Source organism: Schistocerca nitens, chromosome 9, assembly GCF_023898315.1.
Source record: "Schistocerca nitens isolate TAMUIC-IGC-003100 chromosome 9, iqSchNite1.1, whole genome shotgun sequence".
Lineage (NCBI taxonomy): Eukaryota > Metazoa > Arthropoda > Insecta > Orthoptera > Acrididae > Schistocerca > Schistocerca nitens.
Genome location: NC_064622.1, coordinates 157,821,256 through 157,833,519, shown reverse-complemented (window position 1 = coordinate 157,833,519; position 12,264 = coordinate 157,821,256). Strand labels below are relative to the sequence as shown.

Below are 12,264 nucleotides of genomic sequence, written 5' to 3'. Positions count from 1 at the left end.
AATTGTTACGTGGGTCAGTGACGTGTGAATCTGTGATGACTGATGTTTGAAGGGGGAAAGCATAACAAGTAGATAACCAAACATTTTGTTTTTGAGATGTGTTCTATACGGGCAGTGTGATTTATTTTGTGTATTTAATCTGTGCGTTTTGCATGAGACAGTAGCGGATTAGTTTCAAATACGGTGGATCAAGTATGATTTTTTCTAGTACAGCACGAACGTCAGTAAATTCGTTATGTTGCTAATGAATGAGGTAAAGAGAGTAAAAAATCCAGAAAGTGCACAGTAACAATAAACAGACACATTACGAGACCACAGAATAGTAAAATGCTTATGTCATTTCATGCCCATTGGGTGGAAATCCTTTGTTTAACTACTTTGTTTCAGTGTAATTTAAGAAATTGTGCATGAGTGTGAAAGAATTCATTGTAATAAAAGAGAAGATATATGAAACAAATAGTGGTCTTAATTATTGAGTTGTGGTAGCCATTTTGTTGAGGTCTTTCACCATAACCTCCATTTTCTTTCTGGGATGTCCAAGCTTCGATTAAAATATATACAACAGAAAGGAAATGTGGTCTTGCCAGGGTGGAGTAAGTCCATCAGAAATGTGCACAAGCTATTAGTAAGATGCATTATCCATTCCGTTGCGTTAAGAAGTAAGGACGAGAATAAATTATAGCTTAACTGATAGGCACTAGGGCTCGTATTTCAAGCATAGTTGCAGTGGGTACCATAAATCATGAAAATATTTCTGATGTACGAATAATAGTTGCACTCGCTTGGCAGGCCATTCATCTAGTAGGCCTGACTACGAGATGCCACAGAATGAGGTAGGAAGATCCCACAGCGATAACCACCATGCCTAGTAATAGGCTAGTAGGAAGATGGATTCGCTAGTCTGCCGTAAAGAGCAGTAGCAAGTATTTATTTTCCTTTTCTAGGATGTAAATCTTATGCACTACTTAATTTGTTAATGTTATACCAGACAGTTACCAGATGAGTTGCAATAGGACCTGATCCCGTAAGATAACAGGCTGTGGCATATTGTAGAGAAAAAATTGATGTACTAACCTAAGAAAGGTGCTGGTAATGTAAAAGACAATACACGACCATCCACAGAAATTCATGTAACCCAATACTATTCATTGCCTATACTAACAACTTCTTCATTTCTCACCGATGTTGTTATTCACCACCAAGCATCTGATGAGAATAATTCTATTTCTTCCGATTTCAGTTCAACAATAACTACGAAGTCAACTTTTCACTATTCACCTGTCTTCCCATATTCACCGATTTGCCAGCTGTATTCCTACTTCTCTCTGTGTTCTGATTCTAAGAACGTTACCCTTGGAAGGTGTTGCATGTAATTTTACAGGTAATTTTATTGTTTCTGGATGCCTTCGGACGCACATGTGATATTTGTATTGTTTAGTTACGATCGTGCACCCTCATTAGAGACGCTGCACTGCCCGGAGATTAGCTAGGTGATCTTTGCTCTGCGAATGTCTGCGGGAGTTCAGATGTTGATCGCGAATTTACAGCGGGATGTCAGTTCAGTGAGCTTGTGCAGAGAGGACACAGAACATGGTGCTCTTGGAGATTTATTTTATTGACCTAAAGGAAGATTTTATTATTTCAAAACGAATATTATCATTTTGCACTGAATGAGATGGATATACTAAGATAGATACGATTTTGAGAAGTTGGGATTTAAGGTAAAGAATGAACATTGTCCACGTTATTGACGCAGCATCTAGTTAGGCATTCTTGGTTCAAAACACACAACCAAACCAAGAGTTTATGAGGGTCGGTCACAGTGTTAATGAAAAAGCGAAAAGGCGAAAGAATTTAATCATTAGTGAGAGGACTTTTGTGCCAGAACAAATTTCCATGTTGAGTTACATTTTTGTACAAAGGGCGTTCAATAAGTTTTGCACAGTCGTCTCTAATTTTTTTATTTTTTGCAGGAGGAGAACGAAATTTTTTGTGAACATGCTTGGAACATTTAGCTATACATTGAGCCTACTCAGTGTAGCGTCCATCAGCTGTGACTCATCTGGCCCAACGTTCTTGATGTAAATGCACTTTTGTAAAATTCTGGGGATTGACTTTTACACTATCGCTTGACACAGGAAATAAGGTCTTTCTCAATAACAAATGCTTTACCGCGCAGGTAAAGAGGTAAAAATCAGACGCAACCAAGTCCGGACTTTATGGAATATGAGGAACAATTTTCCAACACATTTTCCTGATTTTCTCCAGCGTCATAAGGGCTGTATGGGGTTTGGCATTGTCATGGTGTAGTCTGATGAGCTGACCCTGAAGCTGTGGTCTGTGGGTCTTGATGGCACGTCGCAGCTTGTCCAATGACAAACAGTAACGGCCCCGGTTAATTGTGGAGCCAGGTTTCAAAAAGTCAATGAAAATCACACCAGACATCGCAAAAGGAGGAGGCCATGACCTTTCGGCCTGCTGTTCGTGAAAGCCTTGGGTTCTTCTTCCGAGTGGAACCAGGATGACGCCATTCCATGGATTGGGTTTTCTACATCTACATCTACATTTATACTCCGCAAACCACCTAACGGTGTGTGGCGGAGGGCACTTTACATGCCACTGTCATTACCTCCCTTTCCTGTTCCAGTAGCGTATGGTTCGCGGGAAGAACGACTGCCGGAAAGCCTCCGTGCGCGCTCGAATCTCTCTAATTTTACATTCGTGATCTCCTCTGGAGGTATAAGTAGGGGGAAGCAATATATTCGATACCTCATCTAGAAACGGACCCTCTCGAAACCTGGACAGCAAGCTACACCGCGATGTAGAGCGCCTCTCTTGCAAAGTCTGCCACTTGAGTTTGCTAAACATCTCCGTAACGCTATCACGCTTACCAAATAACCCTGTGGCGAAACGCGCCGTTCTCCTTTAGATCTTCACTATCTCCTCCGTAAGCCCGACCTGTTTGTTTTTTTTTTTTTTTTTTTTTTTTTTTTTTTTTGTCATCAGTCTACTGACTGGTTTGATGCGGCCCGCCACGAGTTCCTTTCCTGTGCTAACCTCTCCATCTGAGAGTAGCACTTGCAACCTACGTCCTCAATTATTTGCTTGACGTATTCCAATCTCTGTCTTCCTCTACAGTTTTTGCCCTCTACAGCTCCCTCTAGTACCATAGAAGTCATTCCCTCATGTCTTAGCAGATGTCCTATCATCCTGTCCCTTATCAGTGTTTTCCACATATTCCTTTCCGATTCTGCGTAGAACCTCCTCATTCCTTACCTTATCAGTCCACCTAATTTTCAAACATTCGTCTATAGCACCACATCTCAAATGCTTCGATTCTCTTCTGTTCCGCTTTTCCCACAGTCCATGTTTCACTACCATACAATGCTGTACTTCAGACGTACATCCTCAGAAATTTCTTCCTCAAATTAAGGCCGGTATTTGATATTAGTAGACTTCTCTTGGCCAGAAATGCCTTTTTTGCCATAGCGAGTCTGCTTTTGATGTCCTCCTTGCTCCGTCCGTCATTGGTTATTTTACTGCCTAGGTAGCAGAATTCCTTAACTTCATTGACTTCGTGACCATCAATCCTGATGTTAAGTTTCTTGCTGTTCTCATTTCTACTACTTCTCATTACCTTCGTCTTTCTCCGATTTACTCTCAAACCATACTGTGTACTCATTAGACTGTTCATTCCGTTCAGCAGATCATTTAATTCTTCTTCACTTTCACTCAGGATAGCAATGTCATCAGCGAATCGTATCATTGATATCCTTCCAGCTTGTATTTTAATTCCACTCCTGAACCTTTCTTTTATTTCCATCATTGCTTCCTCGATGTACAGATTGAAGAGTAGGGGCGAAAGGCTACAGCCTTGTCTTACACCCTTCTTAATACGAGCACTTCGTTCTTGATCGTCCACTCTTATTATTCCCTCTTGGTTGTTGTACATATTGTATATGACCCGTCTCTCCCTATAGCTTACCCCTACTTTTTTCAGAATCTCGAACAGCTTGCACCATTTTATATTGTCGAACGCTTTTTCCAGGTCGACAAATCCTATGAAAGTGTCTTGATTTTTCTTTAGCCTTGCTTCCATTATTAGCCGTAACGTCAGAATTGCCTCTCTCGTCCCTTTACTTTTCCTAAAGCCAAACTGATCGTCACCTAGCGCATTCTCAATTTTCTTTTCCATTCTTCTGTATATTATTCTTGTAAGCAGCTTCGATGCATGAGCTGTTAAGCTGATTGTGCGATAATTCTCCCACTTGTCAGCTCTTGCCGTCTTCGGAATTGTGAGGATGATGCTTTTCCGAAAGTCAGATGGTATGTCGCCAGACCCATATATTCTACACACTAACGTGAATAGTCGTTTTGTCGCCACTTCCCCCAATGATTTTAGAAATTCTGATGGATTGTTATCTATCCCTTCTGCCTTATTTGACCGTAAGTCCTCCAAAGCTCTTTTAAATTCCGATTCTAATACTGGATCCCCTATCTCTTCTAAATCGACTCCTGTTTCTTCTTCTATCACATCAGACAAATCTTCACCCTCATAGAGGCTTTCAATGTATTCTTTCCACCTATCTGCTCTCTCCTCTGCATTTAACAGTGGAATTCCCGTTGCACTCTTAATGTTACTACCGTTGCTTTTAATGTCACCAAAGGTTGTTTTGACTTTCCTGTACGCTGAGTCTGTCCTTCCGACAATCATATCCTTTTCGATGTCTTCACATTTTTCCTGCAGCCACTTCGTCTTAGCTTCCCTGCACTTCATATTTATTTCATTCCTCAGCGACTTGTATTTCTGTATTCCTGATTTTCCCAGAACATGTTTGTACTCCCTCCTTTCATCAATCAACTGAAGTATTTCTTCTGTTACCCAAGGTTTCTTCCCAGCTACCTTCTTTGTACCTATGTTTTCCTTCCCAACTTCTGTGATGGCCCTTTTTAGAGATGTCCATTCCTCTTCAACTGTGCTGCCTACTGCGCTATTCCTTATTACTGTATCTATAGCGTTAAAGAACTTCAAACGTATCTCGTCATTCCTTAGTACTTCCGTCTCCCACATCTTTGCGTATTGATTCTTCCTCACTAACTTCAGCCTTCTCTTCATCTCTACTATATTGGGATCTGAGTCTATATCTGCTCCTGGGTACGCCTTACAATCCAGTATCTAATTTCGGAATATCTGTCTGACCATGATGTAATCTAATTGAAATCTTCCCCTATCTCCCGGCCTTTTCCAAGTATACCTCCTCCTCTTGTGATTCTTGAACAGGGTATTCGCTATTACTAGCTGAAACTTGTTACAGAACTCAATTAGTCTTTCTCCTCTTTCATTCCTTGTCCCAAGCCCATATTCTCCTGTAACCTTTTCTTCTACTCCATCCCCTACAACTGCATTCCAGTCGCCCATGACTATTAGATTTTCGTCCCCCTTTACGTACTGCATTACCCTTTCAATATCCTCATACACTTTCTCTATCTGTTCATCTTCAGCTTGCGACGTCGGCATGTATACCTGAACTATCGTTGTCGGTGTTGGTCTGCTGTCGATTCTGATTAGAACAACCCGGTTACTGAACTGTTCACAGTAACACACCCTCTGTCCTACCTTCCTATTCATAACGAATCCTACACCTGTTATACCATTTTCTGCTGCTGTTGATATTACCCGATACTCATCTGACCAGAAATCCTTGTCTTCCTTCACTTCACTGACCCCTACTATATCTAGATTGAGCCTTTGCATTTCCCTTTTCAGATTTTCTAGTTTCCCTACCACGTTCAAGCTTCTGACATTCCACGCCCCGACTCGTAGAACGTTATCCTTCCGTTGATTATTCAATCTTTTTCTCATGGTAACCTCCCCCTGGTACGAATCCCATACTGATGAGCAACACTTAAGTATAGGTCGAACGAGTGTTTTGTAAGCCACCTCCTTTGATGATGGACTACATTTTCTAAGGACTCAATGAATCTCAACCTGGCACCCGCCTTACCGACAGTTAATTTTATGTGATTATTCCACTTCAAATCGTTCCGTACGCATACTTCCAAGTATTTTACAGAAGTAACTTCTACCAGTGTTTGTTCCGCTATCATATAATCATACAATAAAGGATCCTTCTTTCTATGTATTCGCAATACATTACATTTGTCTATGTTAAGGGTCAGTTGCCACTCCCTCCACCAAGTCCCTGCAGATCTTCCTGCATTTTGCTGCAATTTTTTAATGCTGCAACTTCTCTGTATACTACAGCATCATCCGCGAAAAGCCGCGTGGAACTCAGGTTCGGACAAAAACAACCATGTTTCATCCTGGGTAATGACGCCGTCAAAACACTGTTTCCTCTCTTCAGTAACGGTCTTCATGACATCCTCGCACAGCCGGCCGGGGTGGCCGAGCGGTTCTAGGCGCTACAATCAGGAACCGCGCGACGGCTATGGTCGCAGGTTCGAATCCTGCCTCGGGCATGGATGTGTGTGATGTACTTAGGTTAGTTAGGTTTAAGTAGTTCTAAGTGCTAGGGGACTGATGACCTCAGAAGTTAAGTCCCATAGTGCTCAGAGCCATTTTTTTAGACCCTCGCACACATTCTTCCTCGTCGTTTTCATTTCTCTTGTCAATAATCTAGGCATGCAACGCGCACAGTTATTTCTGTACTCTAAAGACTGTACTAGTGATACCACGCTACCCAATGACAAACGAGTCATTTCAGCAAGTTGTCGTGTCGTCACACATCTGTCATTTTGGATGATTTGATCAATGGTCCCCTTATTCACATCACTCAGTGCCGTCGATGGTCTACCGCGTGGTGGATTGTCCAGTAGAAATGAATCACCTTCTTTAAACCTCTGCAACCACCCCTGGATACTGTTGCGATCCACTGTGTCCTCCCTATAAACAGGGAGCAACTTCCTGTGAATCGATGTGGTAATCACCGGTCTTGAAGAGGAACTCTATCACCGACCTTTGCCGCAACCTGATATCTATTTCACGGTCCATTGTTGTTCACCTGTAAATAAAAGAAAGTACTTTTGTATAGTAACTTATAGCTAAATGTTCCAAGTATCCTCACAAAAAATTTCATTCTCCTCCTGCAAAAAAATAAACAAATCAGAAACGACTGTGCAAAACTTTTTGAACGCCCTTTGTATTTCTCCAGTGTTGATCTTACATAATTTAATTTGTAATGAAATATTTTTTTTATTGCTTACTATGTCTTCAACGCTGAAAATTTATAGATGGAATAGTGTCAAGAAATATTTAGAGTTGAATTTTTTAAATACAGTTCCTTGAGAAGAATTTTTGTCTAGAGAGTGACTCATGTTATCCTATGTCATTATGTAGCTCCCATTACCTGAATAACTTTCTTTTTTAGGAGAGGTAATTTTTTTGAAAACCGCTTTTGCGTTGCGTGTACTTATGAGATATTGCATTGCAATACCCCGATTCTCTGTAGGTAGTAGCAGCTCAAAAACTGAGACGCACGTTTTCTTCTTTTTCTGCGCGAGCAGTTGCACGGCTTTTTCCATTACCACACAGGCAAGCCAAATGGAGAGAATACGGATTTTCAGTTTCACAGGGTCAATTAACAGCTTTGTTTTTAACTATTTTCATTTAAGTTCAAATTTATGTCTTTTTTTTAACACTCGATTTTGAATCAGACAGAGCATATTTCATTTACATTCGCCGCGCGGAATGGACGCGCGGTTAGAGGCGCCATGTCACGTATTGCGTGGCCCCTCCCGCCGGAGGTTCGAGTCCTCCCTCTGGCATGGGTGTGTGTGTTGTTCTTAGCATAAGTTAAAGTAGTGTCTAAGTCTAGGGACCGATGACCGCAGCAGTTTGGTCCCTTAGGAATTCACACACGTTTTCTTCATTTACATTGTCGCAGTCGGATATGTTTCTTATTCTCGCAGACCGATTTAGTTGTTAACTGTAAATGTGCGGTTAACTTATGCACGTATTTCTTTTCTGTGTATGGATTTTTTTTGGAAATGCAACAGCTTGCATTCATAAAGAGACTACACATTCAGAGAGAGACAATCCAGAATTTCTTTTATTTATTAAAATAACTTTCACCCGTACCACATCTCATCCTAATGACACCTGTCTAGGCACTCACCTTTCAGAGATAGAAATGGTGAAGTAGTTTATCCGTTAGAACTAAGGTCAACTTAATAATATCAGAATACCGCATGCCATGAGGATGCTCGTTTTGCGTCGTTGAATCCGCAGTTCCCATTGCATTTTATACGCTCAGTCCGTTTTCCCATCCGTAGGGCGACGTGGTGCCTTGAACTTCCGACTGATTCTCTACCCTGGTTTAACAACACTGCCTGAATGAAGGTGAGTCATTGTTCACCATAGTCATGACTTACATTCTAAATGGGAGCCTGATTTCGGAATCAGGTGACTAATTGCCTAACACGCTAAAGCAAGGACCACAGAGCATCACTTATATGCAGAAAAATTAAAGATTATTTTTACCAATTAGTCACGTAACTTTTGTATGGGTAAAGTTAAGTGCTTTCAGTATCGTACAACTTTTTTCTACTCGTCTCATTATTGTGTTTATGAAATATTACTAATGTAATTACATCTGAAAATGCACATGTTTTGTTGCAGATGAAAAACCGCTGGCTTCTAATCCTGGTGGTGGTCTCTGTGTGCGCCTCACTTGCCAGCCATGTTGACGCAGCCAACCTGTTGGTTTTCTTCCCGCTCCCAGCCAGAAGTCACTGGTTTGCTCTGAGGCCACTCATCGCAGAGCTTTCGAACAGAGGCCACAACATCACATTAGTGATATCTGAAGTGGAGAAGGACCTGCCTGACAACTGGGAAATCATAAGAGTTCCAGTGATACTTCCACCAACCGGTAAAGAAACTTACAAACATTTCTAGTCATACGTCGAACTATGAGAAGCAAATTTTCAAATTATATACAAGTTGTTCCAGATCAGGTGTTTTTCTCTGTAATTCATAAGGTAATAAGTGAAAAGGATATCTACACCCATGCTCATAAATTAAAGATAATTGCAGAATGTGGTGCCACACAACGTGGCACTACACAAAACTGGCGCTAATAGCATAGGAACATAGGGAACACACACGACACAGATCTGTGAGTCCACGGTATGCGTGATAAGTTGAGAAAACCATCCCGAAACACATGTTCCACAAAACACCACTGTTTCCTGCGCATGTACCCCGACATCAATATGGGATATGATTACCATGCACACGTACACAGGCCCCACAACGGGTTGGCATACTCTGGATCAGGTGGTCGAGCAGCTGCTGGGGTATAGCCTCCCATTTTTGCACCAGTGCCTGTCGGAGCTCCTGAAGTGTCGTAGGGGTTTGAAGACGTGCAGCGAAACGTCGACCGAGAGCATCCCAGACGAGCTCGATGGGGTTTAGGTATGGAGAACAGGCAGACCACTCCATTCGCCTGATATATTCTGTTTCAAGGTACTCCTCCACGATGGCAGCTCGGTGAGGCCGTGCGTTATTATCCATCAGGAGGATGGTGGGACCCACTGCACCCCTGAAAAGGCGGACATACTGGTGCAAAATGGCGTCCCAATACACCTGACCTGTTACAGTTCCTGTGACAAAGACATGCAGGTGTGCACGTGCACAAATCATAATCCCACCCAAAACCGTTAAACCACGACCTCGATACAGGTCCCTTTCAAGGACATTAAGGGGTTGGTATCTGGTTCCTGGTTCACGCCAGATGAAAACCCGGAGAGAATCACGGTTCAGACTATACCTGGACTCGTCCGTAAACATACTGTTCCAACGACCATGTACTGTGTTCTCGACACCAGGCTTTACGGGCTCTCCTGTGACTAGCGTTAAGTGGAAGGCACCTTGCAGGTCTCCGGGCGAATAAACCATGTCTGTTCAGTCGTCTGTAGACTGTGTGTCTGGAGACAACTGTTCCAGGGGCTGTGGTAAGGTCCCGAACAGGGCTATCTGCAGTACTCCGTTGCCGTCTGCGGGCACTGATGGTGAGATATCGGTCTTCTTCTGGTGTTGTACACTGTGGACGTGCCGTACTGTAGCGCCTGGACACGTTTCCTGTCTGCTGGAATCGTTGCCATAATCTTGAGATGACACCTCGTGGCACACGGAGGGCCCTTGCTACGACCTGCTGTGTTTGACCAGTCTCCAGTCGCCCTAGTATTCTGCCCCTCATAACGTCATCAATATAAGTTCGTTGAGCCATTTTCAACACACAGTCACCATTAGCCTGTCTGAAAACGTCTGCACACTGACTCGCTGCACCATACTCTGACATGCACCATCACACCTCTGCGTATGTGATCTGCTGCCAGCGCCACCGTGCGATAACCGCAGGTCAAACGCACCGCATGGTCAGACCCCAAGGTGATATAAACCCGCAAACCGCCCACCAGAGCGTTGTTTTACCATGTATCAGCATTATCCTTAATTTATAAGCATGAGTGTATTTGTCTTTGTAACTTCTTTGTGTGTATCAGATGGAGGCATATCGTTAAATTTTGCAGTCTGAATTGATGTAAATCGACAACCTTAAATGTAAGGAATGGAAAGTTCGGTAGGTATTTTCTGTGATGTTTCTTGCGCCTTCCCTGAGCAGCTATCGAGGCTATCGTCACAGCTTTACTTCACCTTTCTCTTGTCTGAAGGAAGACATCGTCCGACGAGACTGTATTTTAAAACTGTATTTTATTAAGCGCTGCTAGTTTCAAGCGCTGCTCATTCTCAAGTGTATCTAAACTCATAGCTGCGCATCAGATTATATAAAACTTGCAATATAAATCCTATAAAACTGCATTGGATGTAGTGTTTCCACAACCGCAGTGATTACCATACCAAATGTGTACACATTATCCTCATGAAGTAAAAATCACTTGCCATGCAAATGATTGTGCTGAAAAGCGTCAGAGCTTTTCATGTTTATAATTAAAGGAGATAATTGCTTTTAAAGTCAGTCATTCAAAAATGGTTCAAATGGCTCTGAGCACTATGGGACTCAACTGCTGTGGTCATAAGTCCCCTAGAACTTAGAACTACTTAAACCTCACTAGCCTAAGGACAGCACACAACACCCAGCCATCACGAGGCAGAGAAAATCCCTGACCCCGCCGGGAATCGAACCCGGGAACCCGGGTGTGGGAAGCGAGAACGCTACCGCACGACCACGAGATGCGGGCAAAGTCAGTCATTAGTTTATTGCAATATTTGATGTGTGATGGAGGTGAATTATTTGTCGTTAAGCATCGGTAAAGGGCTATGATTCTTGTCTTTGCAAACTTGGTACACTTTGTGCACGAAAGGAATTCTTCTGATGCGTTCCTAGCTGGGAAGCGCGGTGACCAGGTGGACACAGGAGTGCGCCCACGGGCGAGCGGCGGTCGCGCGCCTATGTCGGCACGCTTCACAGAGGGCAGGCCCCCAGAGGATTAGCGACAGACGAAGACGCTGCATACATCAACACGCTGACAAGGGAAGCCGTGGACATTCGCACGTGTGCCCGAGGCAGCGGAAACAACAAACTTAGAGCGAAAAACAGTTTTGTCACGATTCTAGGTAACGCGGACAGAGCGGCGAGTTGAATAGCAACAACACGACTTGGGTGTCCAAGAATCTCAAGTGGCGCGGGGAATTTTGGACGTTTCCCGCGAGCAGAACATCTGGGAACGTAGCGGCAATACTCAAAGGGAGAAGTCTCGGTCACTCTCCCCAGGTGCGAGGAGCGCACTAATTTGAGGCATTCCGAATATTGCTTCTGAGGAGGCAGGAGTTCACTCTTGACTGTAACCGATTCTCTTATCGCTTGTCATGAGACAATGCACTTTGCATTCGTTGCAAACAGCGTAGAGAGTAAAGTTTGTTAGATCCATGTAGGCGAGCTTCACTCACTGTGCGCGTTATCAAGAGCTTAACTCTGGATCATTTTGATTTACTACATGTCCGATGACGGTAGTACTGTTGGAACAGTTTTGAGCTTTGTTTAATGCAGTTTCACTTAGGTTTGCACTTGCAGATGGACGCATACGGTCTTCCAGTAATGATAACTTCCAGTAGCAGGTTTCGGTCACTATTTTCAGCGTAGAGCATGTTAGACGGTATCAACTACGACGCCGGCAGAGTCCCGATGCAGCCGCACGCAATCAGCCGACTCCACCGCCATGCCGACCACGCTATGAACATGGTAATACAGAAAACGCCCGCTTTCCTAGCTGCGCATTCTTCTTTCG

At 43.2% G+C, this 12,264-nt stretch overlaps 1 protein-coding gene across 5 annotated transcripts in view; it reads left to right on the top strand.

Moving 5' to 3' along the window:
* The window catches only part of LOC126202987 (UDP-glycosyltransferase UGT5-like), a 109,093-nt gene that overhangs the window by 34,591 nt on the left and 62,238 nt on the right, over window positions 1–12,264 (top strand). For 4 of the 5 annotated variants that reach the window (XM_049937181.1, XM_049937178.1, XM_049937177.1 and 1 more), the window contains exon 2: window positions 8,639–8,888. In XM_049937181.1, coding sequence (XP_049793138.1) covers window positions 8,639–8,888 — 250 coding nt within the window. Of the gene's footprint in view, window positions 1–8,323; window positions 8,360–8,638; window positions 8,889–12,264 lie in introns of those variants that run through there. The other variant, XM_049937180.1, reaches the window with a different exon arrangement.